The 18,614-nt window shown below is 37.2% G+C and overlaps 2 protein-coding genes across 3 annotated transcripts in view; both read left to right on the top strand.

Moving 5' to 3' along the window:
- The window catches only part of LOC121242480 (isoamylase 1, chloroplastic), a 30,146-nt gene extending 24,378 nt beyond the window's left edge, over window positions 1-5,768 (top strand). Inside the window, exon 18 of the mRNA XM_041140322.1 lies at window positions 5,181-5,768. Within this exon, the coding sequence (XP_040996256.1) occupies window positions 5,181-5,444 (264 nt within the window). The 3' untranslated portion in view covers window positions 5,445-5,768. The remainder of the gene's footprint in view (window positions 1-5,180) is intronic.
- Window positions 4,421-16,459, top strand: LOC121242481. Of its 2 annotated transcripts, XM_041140325.1 has the most exons (4): window positions 4,421-4,439; window positions 14,885-15,060; window positions 15,169-15,385; window positions 15,733-16,459. In XM_041140325.1, exons 2-4 carry the CDS (start codon window positions 14,926-14,928, stop codon window positions 16,092-16,094), a joined length of 714 nt encoding a protein of 237 aa, XP_040996259.1. In that variant the 5' UTR covers window positions 4,421-4,439; window positions 14,885-14,925; the 3' UTR covers window positions 16,095-16,459. The 2 variants fall into 2 exon arrangements, with proteins under 2 accessions (XP_040996259.1, XP_040996258.1); XM_041140324.1 differs by lacking the exon at window positions 4,421-4,439 and having other exon boundaries at window positions 14,815-15,060.
- The last annotated feature ends 2,155 nt before the right edge of the window (window positions 16,460-18,614 follow it).

Consider the following 18,614-nt stretch of genomic DNA (forward strand, 5'->3'; position numbering starts at 1 on the left):
TACTTACCGAGCAGGAGGGTTGGAGGCCTAAGCTTGATGGGCTAGTTTTTGACTCTATTGGGCTATGGATGGTAACCGTTTGGAGAGGTCTTTTGAGGAGGTTGAGGTTTTCGAAGTGGTGAGGAAAATGGCTAAAGACAAAGCCTTGGGTCCTGATGGGTTTTCTATGGGTTTCTAACTTGCTGGGATGTATTAAAGGATGATCTCATGAAGGTGTTTCAGGAGTTTCATTTGGCTAGAAAATTTGAGAAAAGCCTAAACGCCACTTTTCTTGCTTTAATACCAAAGAAGGTTGGGGCTGTGGAGATTAAAGAGTTCCGACCCATTAGTCTAGTAAATGGGGGGGTATACAAGATTCTTTCCAAGGTACGTGCAAATTGCCTTAGCAAGCTAGTGGGGAAGATAATCTCAAAGCTTCAAAATGCTTTTGTAAAGGATAGACAGATTTTAGACGCAGTTCTTATTGCAAATGAGTGTTTGGACAGTAGACTGAAAGCTGGAAATGCAGGGATTATATGACATGGAGAAGGTGTATGATCATGTTAATTAGGACTTTCTACTCGACCTTATTGGGAGGTGTGGTTTTGGAGAGAGATGGAGATCATGGATTCGTTGGTGTATATCTACGGTGAAATTTTTAGTTATGATAAATGGAAGCCCAATATGTTTTTTTAATAGTTTACGAGGTCTAAGACAAGGAGATCTGCTGTCCCTTTTGCTTTTTTTTGTTGTGATAAAGGTTTTGAGCAGAATGACCTCAGCCCTGGTCGCCAATGGGCGTGTGACTGGTTTCTTGATTGGTTCCAGGGTGGGGGACTTATTAATATTTCACATTTATTGTTTGCAGACGACACTCTTATCTTCTATGAGGCAGATCATAATCAAGTTCGAGTATTAAGGCCCTCCTACTTTGTTTTGAAGCAGTTTCTGGGTTGAAAGTGAACCTGGACAAATCAGAGATGGTGCCTATTGGAAGTGTTCAATGTATAAGACAATTGGCTAATATCCTGGGGTGTAAGATTGCCTCACTCCCTTTGACATATCTTGGTCTTCCGTTGGGGGCCGACTCGAGAGCGGCTTCTTAATAGGATACAGTGATTGAGAAAGTAGAGCGTCGATTAGCAGGCTGGAAGAGAATGTACCTGAAATTCCATGTAGTCAGGTGCATGTAGTCAGGTGGGAGAAGATATGTAGCTCTCTCTCTAATGGTGGTTTGGGCATTAGAAATTTGAGAATTTTTAATCGGGCGCTACTTGGAAAATGGTTGTAGGGATACCATAAATAATCAGAAGCTCTTTATGGTGGCTTATTTTGTTTTGGGGGGGGGGGGGGGGGGGGGGGGGGGGGGGGGGGGGGTGTTGATGGTGTACCAACGAACTGAGAGGGGCAAATGGAGTGGGGTCATGGAAACATATAAGAAGAGGATGAGGGGTCTTTTCTCGCCACACAAGTTATCATCTAGGAGATGGGGCCAGGATCAAATTCTGGTATGATACTTGGTGTGGTAATTGTGCTCTAAAGGATTTATTTCCTGCTCTTTTCAGGCTCGCAAGTGCCAATGATGTTTCAGTGGTAGAAGTCATGTGAGAGTGGGGGAACAAATCTAGTGGAACATCAATTTTAGCCGGGCAGCACATGATTGGGAAATGGACAGTTTTGCAACTTTTTTCAGCCTCTTGTAGTCAATCAAACCAAGTAACCAGCATGCTGATTTATTGTGGTGGATACCTATAGATAAAGGCCTATTTTCGGTTCGCTCGTTTTATACGTCTCTTTCTCAAGAGCTTCCAACTCAATTTCCATGGAAAAGGATTTGGAGACAGAAGGCACATCTCAAAGCATCATTTTTCGTGTGGACGGCTTCCTTGGGTAAGATCCTCACAACGGATAATTTGAGGAAACGAAGGGTGATCATCGCAGATTGGTTTTGCATGTGTAGGAATGGGGATGAATCTATGGACCATCTTCTATTACATTGTGAGGTAGTTCGATGGTTATGGAACGAGATTCGAGGACAAAGAGAGATCGATGGAGGAACTAAAAGCTTTCTTTTTTAGAACCCTTTGTACTTGGCTATAGCAGTTAATTTTAATGGCCAAGATTTTCATGATTTCCTTGTATCTTTTGCTGCTACGTAGTTAGGGCTTTCTTTGTACTGAACATGGCTTTGCTTATTCTTTTGTTAATATACTTATAAAAAAAAAAAAATCTTTATTGAATTAAATGAAACTAGGCAATGCCCAAGTACACAGGAAGTATACAAAGTGAGACACCTAATTACATTCTAGTGAGCTGAAAAGAAGATGGAAACTTATGGACATTCCCACCCTTTTGTACAATAGCAAAAAACCACTGTAAAAGTGAAAATACAAATAAATTCTAGATTTCCCCCATTGCACGCTCCTTCTTGTTGAAACACCTATCATTCTTTTCTGATCATAAACACCACATTAAGCACAAGGGTATCATTCGCCACACTACTGCCAGTTGAGTGCTATTATGCCTCTTGTTCCAGCACGCTAGTAGTTCCACCACACTCTTAGGCATTATTCAACTCAGCCTGGCTCTATTAAGAATACTAGCCCATAACTCCCCAACCACCTTACAATGTAAATGCAAGTGATCTATCGATTTCTCATTCCTTTTAACACATGTAGCACCACTCTGTGACCACCATACCCTGCTTCCTTAGATTATTAACCGTCAAGGACTCAAGATATACCCAAGTGCAGCTGTCCAAATAAAAAACGCAACTTTAGACGGCACTAAAACCTTCCAAATGCTCTTCCACGAAAAGAATGTGGGCTATTGGACTATCAAAGCCTTATAAAAAGATTTAACAGTAAACTCTTTTCTCCCCATGTGGACCCACAACGTACGATCACCCCCATTGCCTCCTAACTTTGCTGAATACAAGTAGTTATAAAAATCCGTCATCTCTTCAAGTTCCCAATCCTGAGCATTTATAGTAAAAATGACATTCAAAGTTACCGTCCCATTTGCACAGCACAACAATCTTGAAACTGCAGCTTACTGATTTTCTACCAAGTTATAAATCAGCCAAGTTACATACAACTAAAAAAACAGTGTAAAGAGGGCTCTTCCCACTCCAAGTATCGAACCATAAGCGGGTTCTTGCTCCATCATCCACCTCAAAATTAATATGTTTTTCAAAAGTGTTCCACCCTATTCTAATAAATTTCCATAAGCTTACTCCATAAGACCCCCTGTCCTCCTTAGAACACATCCCTCCCCCCCCCCCCCCCCCCCCTCCCTCCCCACTACCATACTTGTGATCAATAACCTCTCTCCACAACGAGTTCTCTTCCATTTGATACCTCCACAACCACTTCCCTAGGAGTGCCTTGTTAAAATTACTCAAATTTCGCACCCCTAACCCACCATTCGCAATTGGACAGCTCACCGTTTGCCAACTTATAAGGCGAAATTTAATTTCCTCCCCCATGCCACCCCACAAGAAGGCTCTAAACAACTTTTCGATCCGGTTTGCCACACCCACCAGTAATGGGAATAAAAAAAGATAGCAAATAGGGAGGTTGGAGAGGGTACTTTTAGTAAGTGTTAATCTCCCCTTTTGATAGATATAGCTGCTTCCACCCCGATAATATTTTCTCAATCTTCTCTACCTCCCCATTCACAATGCTCTTTGCTTTGAATGATGCCCCCAAGGGGAGTCCAAGGTATTTCATAGGAAGAGAGGTAGTTTTACAACCCAACAACTTTGCTAGAGAAGCAATATTACTCACGTCCCCCACCGGTACCAACTCCGACTTCTCCAAGTTCACCTTGAGTCCCGAAACAGCTTTAAAGCACAACAAAACCGCTCTTAGAGCTTGAATTTGGCCACTAACAGCATCACAAAAAATGAGCGTATCATTCATGAATAGTAAGTGAGAAATGGAACTGGCACCATTACCATTGTTACCCATCGAAAAACTAGCAAGAAATCCCCCCTTACAGCAGCCTTCACCATGCGACTCAAAACCTCCATGACTATAACAAAAAGGAAAGGTGATAGCGGATCCCCTTGTCGCAAACCCCTCGAAGTCTGAAAAAAACCACAAGCTTTTCCATTGACTAAGACTGAAAACCGAGCAGTCGAAACACAATATTTAACCCATTCACACCACCTATCCCCAAAGCCACATCTTCTAAGCATATAAAATAGGAAGTCCCAACACACATGGTCATAAGTCTTTTCCATGTCTAGCTTGCAAAGGATCCCCAAAAGGCCTTCTCTTAACTGGCTGTCCAAACACTCATTTGCAAAGGACCCCCAAGAACACATTGTTAGCCTTAGTCTTTTACTTTGCCTCATCATCTTTTTCTTTGCTCAGTTTTTGCAGCCACCCCTCCTTCCCTATCTCACTTTTAGTTTCACTCTTCCCATCTCTCTCTCTCTCTCTCTCTCTCTCTCTCTCTCTCTCCCCCTAATTGTTAAAGCTATGCTGCGGATTGCCTATGGCTACTGTTGAGCTCTCTGTGGCCCTCTATATGGTGTTCTATATTTTGCACCTCAAACTATCAAATTGACATGTCGCACTTACCAAAACTGATAAATAATACACCTTTCCAATTTTGGCCATTGAGATGGTTGAAAAAGTAGGTGTTCGATTCATTTTGAGGACTGAATCTTAATAGAGGGTGCACATTACAAATTTTAAGAGTTTGAGAATGTAGTGTGTCAATTTTGGTAGTTTTGAGTGCAAAGTATAAAACGCCTTGGAGTTTGAGGGTGGAAATTATATTTTCCCCAATTATATGCTATTGGGAATTTTGTATGTCTAAGTGCTGGTTTATTTCACTTTTCATTGCTAGATGATGTTTTGCCTTTCCACTTCCACACGATATATACCTCAGTAGATAAGCTAAATGTAGATACAGAGTGTTTTGTTTCTTATTTTTATTTGTTACTTTTTCGGTTTGCTGGAGATATATGAAGCATATTGTCCTCCATTGACGAACTTCTCACCCCAAGAAATCCTAATTTTTACCAACATGGGAATAGCACTGAGAAACGACTTTGGTGGTCATATGTTATCAATTTAACTGAAATTTGATCCCGATTTGCCATGTCATTGTGTTTTGCCTATTGACTTCCTATAACAACACTTTATTAAACTAGAATGTATCCTGATAAGGCATGAACTTGAACCCAGATTGACTCAGTGAAGGGAGAAATCTACATTGCTTTCAATGCCAGTCATCTACCTGTTACGATTACATTGCCCGAGCGACCTGGATTCAGATGGGAGCCCTTGGTAGATACTAGCAAGCCTGCACCATATGACTTCCTTTCCAGTGACGTTCCCGAAAGAGAGGTTGCAGTTAAACAGTACGCTCACTTCCTTGACGCAAACCTTTACCCCATGCTTAGCTATTCTTCCATCATTCTCTTGCTCTTTCCCGAAGAAAATGCTTAGCTCAAAGGTAATGTGTGGCTCAAAACCCAACTTCCTTGAAAATAAATTGCCTCAAAATCAGTTTATTACATATTCAATTCCTTGTATCATAGTCTTGGATATGTTAGCAGATCATAGAACCTGTAAACAGATATGGTATTGTCAGATAAATTGCATATAAACGAAGAAAAAGGAGGAAACAACTGTTAAAAAAAGAATAATCGAAATAATATCGAAGGGAATTTGAATTATAGCAGTTGAGGCAGGATTGTACGTTGCCCTCGTATAAAAAGGTGTAGATTCAATCGAATGATTGAAGCATCATCTAGTTAGATTTGGATGCTAGACAGAAACATCATCCACGTAATGAAACTAAATCAGTTGTGAATGCTTGGACAGTCAAGTTGATTGTCGTCTTAAAAAACATGGAAACAATGAATAGTGAAAGAAGTAGATAATATTTAATGTTGGGTTTATATTATATATTAGCAACATGTAATAATAAAAGTTCACAAGCTATATTTAATTTATTTGTGACAAGAAATTATAAGAATCCTTTTCCATATGATAGATAACATGGAATGAAATGATACAAAACCATCAACTTCCATTGCAGGAGACTCACCCTTTCCCCTTCTTCCCATAACTTATTCTTTCCTATCATCTCCTTGTTTAAGTTTATGGTTTTTTTTAGTACTGTTATTCTAAGGACTCTACACCACACATTGTTTACGTGACATAATTTGATTTGAAAGATAAATTTTAAAATTTGAATCTTGCAAATCAAATCTTGCTATTTAAATAATGTGGATGGTGTATTATATACACCGGCTTGAGAATAGAATAGTTTTTTTATTATTTACTTTTTATTCCCTCTAGATAGGAAATGGCTGAAATTTATTGCCTCTAACCAAGCTAAAGTCCTCGAGCTACTCCATTGAAATCTCCAACTGTTGATTTTGGAAAAGACATTAGAAGTGCCACCATTGGACCAACACTTGGAGTTCACATGCCATCACAAAGATGCATCCCCCATGCCTACACAAATTACACCAGCAGATTCTATGATCTCAGATCTTCTAGGTCGTCTCCACTCCACCCCTATCCTATCTTTGTGTAGGGCCCACACATCAGCACAAACCAAACCTTAATGCTATTAGAGCATTCACATCCACTTCCCCCCTAAATTTTAGCTGAAAAACACAATTCCTAAAATTTTATCTTAAATTTTACTCATATTTCAAAAACCTCATACATCTCATTCTTTATACTTTCTCTATTCTATTAAAATATATTTCTCTATTCTTTTTTTATTATTTTTTTCTCACTTCCATTTACAATCTTAACTACTCACTCTTTTGTCTTTTTCCTTATGTTGAGCAATATTACCTTATACGTAAATTTTAAACAGGAAGCTGATTTTTTTTTTATCCTAGTATGAGAATAGTTTTGAAATTATTACGATTTGACAAATAATAAATATTCGAATTTTCCAATTGTATTTTATTTGTAACGGATAAATAAAAAACAAGATTATCGTTTTGCTGTCAGATCTAACGGTGATCGAAATGATCTAAGTTTTAGGCACACCCGAAGGAAAGAAATAGATAAATATGCTTTTTTCACACGTTAAGATAAATTACACACTTCATAAACTGCGAATTCATTCTCAATAACGTAAATAGTTAATGAAAAGAGCTAAAATACACCCATAATATTTTCTCAATTTTACGAACAAGTACTACTATTGTCCATTCAAACCAGCCTCAAAACACAAATTTAATGTGCGAACAATAAAACTATATTATAATTACAACTACTGTAAATTCCCATACATCGAGCCCAAAAGTTTAGTACAAAGAGAGCCATAGGATTGCTAAGAATTTCTCTAAATAAATTGCAAAACAAATAACCACGACATCTAAATTGCTATAATGAAATTAGTTTTCTCCAGTTTTCTCTTACGTCTCTCGGAATTAATTTCTATTCGATGTCAACTGGTTTGGATGTCCATTGATGCTTGTATCTTATGAAGTTCAATTTTTAATCGGTTAATTGTCTTTTGGCCATATGCTGGTATTTCTGGATCATACCAACAGAAAACCCGCAAGCTTGCCTAGCCTGCACAATTGATCAGTACTGAAATCTGTAAGCATAACAATACCGACACAAATCAGCAAATAAGATCACCAACAAATAAAAAATACCTCAGTTTTGGCAACCGAAAAAGCGACACCTTTCATTATCCTTAGTATGAGCAATTCATCAACATGCTTTAATACCACAATAATATACTTGGTATTCATTTTGATGATAGTTTGCTGAACATGAGATATTGCTAGTACTACTATTTGACCCAAACATTAGGTAGTGTTGTCTTTTGGTTTGCTTCAACTTTGTACACAAGCAGTGAGCCCAATTCTTATCTTTAGTACAAACTAAATTCGAAATATTTTTACTACAATTCACAAAATCTTGATTGGGCGGCAATGTCCTCAATGGCTGCAACAATTAGTTGTCAATATTCATTTGTCATCCGAGTTACCCTTGTAACACCCCCTTCCCAAGGGTTAAGAGTGTCATGTAATTTTCATAAAATATAACCTGACAAGATATCTCATATTTAATAATATGAAATTAGCATTTATTTCATAGAAAGAATTGTCTAATAAAATGTCTTCCAAAACATTAAATGAGTAAATTGAATAAAATTTGTGTCATAAAAGTAATTTTATTCTATGAAATCTAAAATTAAATCAACTGTTTCTTCTAATCCTAGTCTGACTACTTGTGTTCATCATCCTCACCTGTGTGGTTAAAAATATGAAATAGAGTAAAATGAGTCGAAGATTCAGTAAAAAATTCATCACAACATAAACATAATAAATATATGATTATTCATAAGAATTTTCATGCTGAGAGCTTAAATCATGACTGTTCATGCTGATGTTTATGCTATGCATGATTTATTTATCTAAATTAATTGACTAATCTGATTTATCTGAATGATCTGACTTAACTAACTGATTTGACTGGCCAACACACTTAACCCTGTGTGCAAAGTTGTGCACCAGCCTCACGTCCCGCTGCAGCAAGGGGAGCCGTTGATAGTATTCTGACATACTATGGTGGGCCACGCTTGAGTCTGTGGCTTGCACATCCACCTTGAAATTGCATTAGTTTCATCCATCTGAATGACTATCTGATTAAATTAATATGATCTTATCTTGCACTTGAACTTAAGATAGCTTACGTGTCTTATGCGATGTAAAATGCATGATATACATACTGATATAAATAATTGTAAATTTTTGAATCTAAACATGATGCTGAATGGTATGATCATATGCTGTACTTGGTGACATGTTTGCATACGACATGAGTGGTACATAAAAATATGGCTATCAAAGAATTGACTCTAATAATAATTTATATAAGCCAAACTGTGACGATCTTAATTTGTAATCAAATTATTTACCTCGTTTCGCAAATTTCAAAATCTCACTTTGTAGATTGTTACCTATACGAAATATCATGTCACTAATTTCTTAAAAAATATCGTGACATTCTATTTAATTAAATTGATATCATAGAGAATAATTTAATAGAAATAATTTAATAAATATTCTGACATATGCTAAAATTAAGAAATAATAATATAATTCAAAAGTCCTAACATCTTCATTTATTTTCCAATTAATAATATAGCATAATAATTTTATCAAAATCCAATAAAATAAACATTGGAAATTCATTCTACTAATTAAACTTAATTATACTTAAAACTCAAATCTGTGTAATTTATTATCGTAATCAAATAATAAATGAGTATTTAATATAATTTAAATTGTATACAAGGTTTAAGTGTCACCTATATGCAACAATGACAAAATTAAAATCAAGTCAACATATTACTTCTGTAAGTAAAAATAGGCCGACGTAAAGAGATCTATTTTAAACACATTTTGTCATGCCTACATAAAAGGCAAAAGTTAAAAACGTAACACTCCAAGATTTGAAGAAACATTTTACAAAAGTTAAAAAGTGGAGTAAAAAAAGTTGGAGGGCATTATTTTGAAATAATCAAAAAGCTTGTAGGCTTATGGGAAAGCTGATACATGACAAAAGCTCAAATAGTAGTTTTATAGTTAATTAAGAAGCATGAAAGATTTTATGGAAAAACTGAACTAAAATATAAATGGTGATAAACGACAAAACCAAAAGGGCAAAATTGGGATTACACAAACAATGAGGGTTCAGCTTCTAGAGACTTTTTACGGAAGTTAAAATATATCATGTGAAGGGTAATTTGGTGATCTGCAAAGAGATGTACGGCTTTATTGGACAGCTAAAATAAAAGTGAAGGAGATTTGACACAAATGCATGAAAAGATAAAGAGAAGAACATTGGAGAAGAAAGACATCGTGCGAATTAGTGAGATGCTCGGGCTTATCGTGAGAGAAAGTAGAAGCTGTGCGACAAATGATCTGGGTGGCTATGACAGAGATTAGCGACGGCAAAGTTTCAAAAGCAGAAAAATATTGTTAGACCAAAGAAAATGATGGTGAATGAAAATAGAGATATCAACATGGACTTACCAAGAGGATGCCGGAGTGCAACGGTGGTGGCTAGTGGCTTGAGATCAACGGCGATGAAAACTCTAAGAGATAAGTGGGATTTGTGCCATTAGCTCGACAAGGAGAGGATCAAAACGGAAGAGTGTGTGCAACAGTTCAACTCATCGAGGGGCAACGTGCGATGGTGGGTTTGGTGTAGATCGACGGCAGTGGAAAACACTGTGAGAGGCCTCTGTTTGTGGTGAAATACCAAGAGAGGAAAAGAACAAAAAAACATGTAGTCTTGATGGTGGTTACAGAGAAGAAATTAGGTAGAGGAAGTGTGTAAATCGACGAGAACTTACCACGAAAGAGATGAGAAGCGACGAAGTTGGATCGCGATCTAAACCAGTCACGGCTGGGGTCTCCTTCGAATGGGGTGGTGGAGAAGCACGAACTGGCTGGGCTCTATTTGTTTATGTGAAACGGAGGCTAATTTCTCAATTGAGTTTGTGTTGTTTGATGTGTCAGTGTGTTAAGGAGTCGATAGAGGGAAAAATATATAGATGGAGATCGGGGTTTGACGTGTTTAAGCCAGAGTGGTTCTAAGAATTCCAGGTGGGAAGAGGACTTGGTATGGTTACGAGATTAGGAAGATAAGTGTGGAGGAAATGGTCTTAGCAGTTTGAGCCGCGGGGGAAGTACATTTTGAATTACACACGTTTAAAAACACAAAGAAGTAAAAATTTTGATAGACTCTTAATTAGTAATTAATAATTGATTTAAAAATGTTTATGAAATAATTGAAATAAATAAATAGATAACTACTTTAAAAATAATGAAAATAATAATAATAATGAGTAAATTTACTTTATTGTCCAAATTTTGAACCTGCATGTTACAACCCTGCCATGGAGTTTTTGCCAATTTCCGTTGTCGACACTCAACTTTATCTTGCAAAGCCCCCAAACATACCCAAACCATTAACCCATAGAAAGTGGTTCAGGAAAGGAATCGTAACACATAGGAAAAAGCAGCATGCTCGAATGACTGCAACAATCGGTTGCTTTTGTGATTGGTCGTCTGGGTTACCCTGCTATGGAGTATATTACAAATTTCTCGTGTTCCCACTCAACTTTGTTATCATCATAGCTGAGGGGGATACACAACCAAAATCATATCAAACCAGAAAAGTATCCAAGAAAAATATACATTTCCTATCATCATAGCTGAGGGGGATACACAACCAAAATCATATCAAACCAGAAAAGCATCCAAGGAAAATATACATTTCCTATCACAAACGATAATGGTATCACAACACAACAAGTTTCTCTAAAAAGTAGTAAATAATCCAACCAAGCATAAAAAGATAGTATCACAGCCAACTATAAGAAGCATAAAAGGACGTTCAGCATAAATATCTCACATCCAAGTTTCACAAAACATGTAGAGCAATGACAATATATCACATCATGTATATATCACATCTCCAAGTTTAACATCTCTAAATTGTTAAAAGCTTTTCCAAAATATTACAGTATGGATATATTATAGTGGTGACATTTCACAGAAGTAAATAATCCAACCAAGCAAATACTTGAATAAAAGAACAAAGAAAATGGCAATGTAATCCAACCAATTTATCTTAATAACAAACCAAAAAGTAATAGCAAAGTAATCCAACCAACATAATTGAATAACAAAACAACCAAAATAGCAAAGTAATCCAACTAACATTCCTGAATAGCAAAATAAGAAATAAGATATCACAGCACAACTGTAAGAACTGATGTAGCTTTGAAGAAGATGAAATGATGTTTAGCATATGTATCTCACATCAAAACTAGTGAAATAAGAAATTGATCATTCCTAAAAAACTGGTCATCCGGGGCCAATCACAACTGAACAGCAAACTTATCAAAGTAATCTCTATTTTAGAAAACTGAACAACATGCATGTAGTGTAGTAGAGTGCCTAAATTACAAAACTCATGCCTCAAGGCCAGTTAATGAGAAATAAAAAAGATACTGCCTATATTAGTTAGACACACTATTGTATGAAATGACAGTAAGAACAACATGCATGTGTATATCTCATAGCCAAGTTTCACAAAACTAAACAACTTTAACAATGAACAACAACTTGTAGCACAACCAACCAAGCACTGCCAAGAAATCACAAGACCAACTCTCAAATAGGGCATAAGGCACAAGTCAAAGAAGAAAACACGTTCTACATGAACCAACAAGGGTCAACCTTCATGCATACCCAACCAAATAAGCCAAGAAAGCACAATATAGCACAAAACGAAATAACAAAATTGCATAATATTTATAGATCAAGGAGGTTCAGATCTTTCATTTTCAAGCATAACAAAGGGCACAAGATATTATGGCTGCAAATCCCAGTTGCCTCTGTGAAAATTTCACAATTTAGATGGTCATCCGGGTTACCCTGCCATACCAATTGATGAGCATTCATTAGAGCTGAGCATTCATTAGAGCTGTGGATATTACACTCGAGTACACCCAACAATCTGACCATCATCATGGCCCCTGCACTTACATATATAGTTCAAACGACAGCCCCAATCGAATGCCAACTACAGAATCTAAAAATTATACAAAACCCCAATCACAACCATGGTAATAGTAAATCATAGCTCCAATGTTGTAGAAAAGACTTTGGCGAAATTCACAACTATAGTAACATGTAAATCAAAGACTTAAACGTAAATAACAGGGAATAATCGAATCATCTACCTAAATAGAAATATGTATAAATCCCCAATGTTGGAGAAATGAAAACTTGCTATTCACAGCTATAATAACATGTAAATCAAAGACCAAAACATAATAAATCACAAAGAATAATTGAATCATAGAACCAAATGAAAACATGTACATTATCCAATGCAGCAGAAATGACAAGTTCATGCATGAAAGCTATCGTAACATGTAATCAGAGACCTAAATGTAAGAAAATGTAAATCACAGCCTACAAAATTACAGACCCAAATGTAAAACCCTAAACAGATCGAATCAGAGACCAAAAATCTGAGTGAACTGTAAATTAGAGCCCCAATTTTGCTTAACATTGGTTCGAAACTCACAGCTACATCTCCATAATCAAAGACCCAAATGTAAATCACAAGGAATAATCACAAAAAGATTCGAGTCAATCACATGGCGCGACAAGCTGTAAATTAGAAATACCCATTGGAGTAAATCACAAATACCCATTGGAGTAAATCACAGAGTAATAAAGGTGAACACAGATGGATGTAAATCACAAGGAATCTGAAAACAATGAAGCAATATGGGTGAACACATGAAGATGAATCGGCACAGAGCATTCCGATGAGAGAGAGAGAGAGAGAGACTGTGCGTGTGCGTGTGCGTGTGCGTGTCAAAGGTGTAGAGCCTTATTTATTGGAGACAACGACTGGAGGGGCTGCCGGATGGGGACGCAAATGACGATTGATAGCAAGTAGGACACGAAGAAGAAAGAAGTTGTGCTAGATGAAGAACCGAAATGAAGGATTTGGGATATACAGTGGCTCCTGATATATGGGGAGCCACTATAGCATCCCCAAACCCAAGTCCTAAAATGGGGAGGCGGATAGAGCATGCATTTGCGGTTTTCACCAAATGTAAATCTTAAATTTTAGAGTAAATGAAGGTTTAGGCATATGGATGCAAGTGCTTTTAGAGATAAATTATTTTGTTATATTCTTGCTTTCTCTTATAGAAAACATGAATGTAGAGCAAATGAGAATTTTTATTATATTGCTATATACAATCATGGATTGTATAAGCGTCATACACTTTTTTGAAAATGAGTAGGGTCTGCCATTAAAAAAGTGGGCTCCATATTTATTTATTTTTTCAAAAATACGATGATTGTGCATTCTATAATTGCAAATATCATTTCTCACAAAAATGACAAAATAAACTATAACCTTTCAATTTATTGGTTCTATTATAACAAAACCATTTATTTCCAAATTTTCTTTTTGACTTTGTTAAAGAATACAGATTCAAAATATCGACCACTTGTCGTTCTTTATGTGTGTGTATAGATATATATATTATATCCTTGTTATTTTGGATCATAGTGAAACATTTTAAATTAATATTATTTAGATGGTTGATATAAAAAAAAAAACTATTTGAAATATCACACATCATGATATAAGATTAAAATAGTAAGAGAAATTATATTTACAATTTTAGAGTATGCAAGTTATGTATACTTATATTGAAAAAAATAGATAAATCTAAAATTCATCTAATTTTTTTTAATAATAGACTTTTTTTTTTAAGAAGTATATCGAATTTGCAACCCAAAAATTTCAGCCATCATTTACCAAAATAACAATACTTAAAATGAAGGTTAAGGGCTTGTTAGAAAATCTTAGTATATCTGTGAATAATAGTAAAATTATTTGAGTTAAAATATTTTATTGAATTTTGAAAAGTAAGAGGAAAAAAATTAAGTAAAAATATTATAAAGTTAAAAAATTATTTGAATATAATTTTTGTTTTGAAATTTGAAAAAGTAGTATTGATTTTTTTTTAATCGAGAGTTTGGAAAAAATTGTAATAATTAGTTAAAAATCTTAAAAATTAAAAATTAAAAAATATTTTATTTTTAAATGATATTTAAAAAAAATATCTAAAAATATAAATAGTTAAAATTGCCAAATATTATTTATTTTTGTCGCGTCCATAGCAATCGATGTGGACTTGATCAGTGTACGTCGGTTCCCCCCACTTGTTTGACTTTTTAAGGACACCAAGAGAGAGTAAAAAACTAAAGTAAAAGCTTCTGGAGGGGTCTAGACTATGGAGTCTGGTGTCTTGACAAACCCACGCACAGCATTCTCATCTCTCTCTCTCCGCGTCCTCTCGTTTTATAGCCTTCTGTTGCTTCGCAAGAAAATGGCTGCATACATGAACTTGAAAACATCGAAGATGAAGATGAACCTGAAGAGGAAGGACCTTGAGCTCGACGATTTCAACGACGACTTCTCCGACTTTTCTCTCTCTTCCCCCGCTCGAAAGATTCGCCGCCTGGTACCTTTTCTTCGTTTTTCCCCGCTTCCCTTTTACTTATTCGTTTCTTTCTCTCTCTCTCTCTCTCTCTCTTTCGCTTGCTAATTACCAAGTTCGATTCACGTTTAGGATGCGGAGTTGCCGCCGATTATGGAGGAAGAGGAGGCGGAGATTCCTCAGGCCCAGGATGTAGTCGGACGACTTCGTGAGGTTTTGGAGTTGGAATCTCCGTCCAATGATGAGAAGGCTATTGTTCTCTTCCAACCTGTGAATACTCCTCTTTTACATTCATCGTCTTCGAATCTTTCTTTCTCTGTTGATTCTCAGATCATGTCTGGCTTTAAGAGTAAGCACCCATCATTCGTTTACCTTCTATTTATTTTATCTACCGAGTTTTTACACTGATTCTTTACAAAATAATGAAAAGTCACTGATCCTGCAAAAAATTAATGAAGGATATTGGAGATTGGTTACAAATTCTAAGTGCGCGTTTCTTTCAATTGGGTTTTGATTATTTAGTACAGGATATTAATTGTGGGTTTGTTTCAGTAGTCGAAACACTTAGCTTATTGTTAAAAATAGGTGGTAAATACTGATATATCAAAATGTCCCCTTTTCCAGACTAGGACAAGAGTTTCTTTTAGTTGTTATGCTCGTGAACATGTCTCTTAAGAGTTTTTGCACGTTTGGCAGATCAATTATTTGGGTCGAGCCTGTACGGTAACGTAAAGTCGGTTGAGGAACAGTCTACGAAAGAAAAGAATAATGGGTGTTTGGCTGTTGTTCCTTGGGTTCCCTCTCAACTTCCTCTTGCACCGGCCACCTACGTTCCCCCATTGACGGCGGAGGCTGAAGGAATGGCAGTAGCGATGGATATCGAAGAAGACAACAATAACAACAGCCAAAATGCAAACATAGGGCAAGGCCACCCAAGTGTACATGATGTTTATGGTGGAATAGCTGGGAGCGAGGGCTTAAATCAGTGGCAGCAACAGCACTGCTTGATACCACAGCTTCCTCAAAACACGTCCACGCCCATTACATGGTTCCGGTAATGAAGTATATAGTTAGAGATGGACCTCCATATTGGTATTTTATTTCATGGTTGTAATGGAGGATAGAGCTGAATTATAGAGATGTGTGGTAGATGGGATTGGGGGACCGAAAATGGAGCCCCCTTCTTAGATAGTTTTGCTTGGTGGAAACGCTCTTAGTTGGCTTTTGCACTTCAACTGAAGGCATTTTGGATTTGGGGGAACTCGCTGTAAGAAATTAGTGTGTAGAAAAATAGTGCTGTAATGTGCATTGTGCAACCTATATGTAAATTCTTAGTGTTTTTCCTCATACTCGGGTTGCACTTTGCATTCTCTTTGAATTAAACCTTGAAATTAATGTGGCGCTGAGCAGATTAATTTGTTAACCCGACAGACATAGAACATCTTTACTTATTAGATACTAGTAAAGGATTTCCTGGTTGCTCGTGGCTATAACATATAGTTAGTACGATTGATAAATCTGTTTAAAATGACATCAGGATCTCTGATTCATGCGGGCTCAAACGGTTCATGCTCAGATCAGTTCAGGGTTTATATGCTCTGCCTATCTTGATTAGGACAGAAAATTGTAGGAAATCAGCATCAAAATGAGGTCATTGAGTGAAGTCTGCCAGGTAAAACCCTGAGTTTAGGTGTACTGGTAAGCATTGATTGGTCAACAAGTTTTGGTCATCGGTCAACTATCTACTTGCTTGGCTGTTCGAAGGAAGTAATGAATTTTTATTATGTGTTTATTTTAAGCATTTTTAAATCAATTTTAACATTAAAAAAATTATAAATTTATTTAAAAATACTTTCTTAACAGATAAGTAAAAAGAAAAGGAAGAAGCCGGTAGCTTTTATTTGCATCCACAACTTTCTTGAAAAATATCACAGCCTCCTCAAATGGGAATGGGAGTGTCAGTGAGATTCTCTTGGATGCTACTACCGACGTATAGAAATCTTACATTTTTTTAATATATATATATATATATATATATATATATATTTTTATTCTCTGTCGAAAAGGAAAACATGCCTCATGGAACCGACGATTGGCCAGGGCCTACTTACAATCAATGAGACACGGGAAATTATCATATAGCTTGAACTAGAAACCTTCTCAGTTCTCAATAAATTTCTAGACGGCATGCTCCCGAGGATTCCAATGCAACTCCTGATCCTACCCTTGATTCAACAGCATTTCTTACAAATAAAAGTGCCTGCAACATTTCTTCCATCTTATTAGTCAAAGTAGCGTTCATCATTTTGGTTGTGTAGAAGAATTAAAGAGTGTGTGAGGGGGATAAAGGGCCCAAAGACCGGGCCTAGCCCACTAAGTTAGTAGGTAGGGGAGTGAGTAAGGTGGGGGTGTCAGGGAGCTAAGGGGAGTAGGGAGGTTTAAGGACAGCAAGGGTGTCAGGGAGTAAAGTGGGCTGTCGGGGAAAGGGAGGGCATGAGGCATGGGCTGTAAGGGGAAATGGGAAAAAGGAGAGTCTGTCTGGCATGTAAAGCAGGTTCTATCCCACCACTACAGAGGGCACACAGGAAAAACAATTAGATAAATAGGGGGTTCGGACGACTTCTAGGAGATATTCTTCTTCTTCTTCTTGAGTTTTTCTTCTACTTCTCATTCAACCTCAAAACAGGGAGCTCCAACGAAGGGTTTTTCTCCAGTAAATGTATCTGAAGCCACTATTGTATAGTGAGGAATGAGAGACTATGAGAGGCTGTAAACAAATATATTATAGTGAAAACTCCCATCTCCAAACCCCCGTAGACGTAGGCCTGGTGTCGAACCACGTAAATCTTGGTATCCATCTCTCTTTACTTTCTCTACACTTATTTTTCATTTCCTGCCAGGGACGTATGCATCGTCACCATATAGCCGCATTGGAACGCTACCGAGGGCTCTAAACAACATTGATCGAGGCCCAAGTAGTTCTAGTGGGCCGGGAATGACTCTTTCTCTCATTCCGACCTATTGTGTGAATTTTAGAACATCAATAGTGGTGTCGTCTGTGGGATATGATCACTTTCTAAGCCAGAAGTGGGAGAAGGACGATTTTCCGGTGCGCTGAATAATCTCTGAATAAACAAGCGAAGCTTACTTCAAATAAGTATACCCAGCTGCTCTGCTCTTATTTTTACTAACAACGCTAGAGTAAAACTGGGCTCGCACATGGCACTTGCAGTTTAAATGCCCGGGCCGCTCGGCTTCCCAACCCAGGGGAGCGTAGTCGATGCTCGGGGCACATGTACTGGTAGGCAATTACTCTATACTTAAGTGCACAGTGGTCTGCAGGCACAAGTGTAGCACAAGTGCACAGTGCCGTGCACATAGAGGCCATGCATGGAAACCCGACGAGTGCAGGTAGCCTAGTGCCCACGTCATGGCACCGCCGCATTCTCTACCGTGGCCGTGAAGGTCACCGGAGGTACAGGTCGTGCATGACGAGCAACATCCAAATGTTTCCCAATGCCTCAAGGAGCTCACAGTTGGCCGCCGTGAGCCCTTCTGACTCTCTGGCGACCACCACT

Source organism: Juglans microcarpa x Juglans regia, chromosome 8D, assembly GCF_004785595.1.
Source record: "Juglans microcarpa x Juglans regia isolate MS1-56 chromosome 8D, Jm3101_v1.0, whole genome shotgun sequence".
Classification (NCBI taxonomy): Eukaryota; Viridiplantae; Streptophyta; class Magnoliopsida; order Fagales; family Juglandaceae; genus Juglans; species Juglans microcarpa x Juglans regia.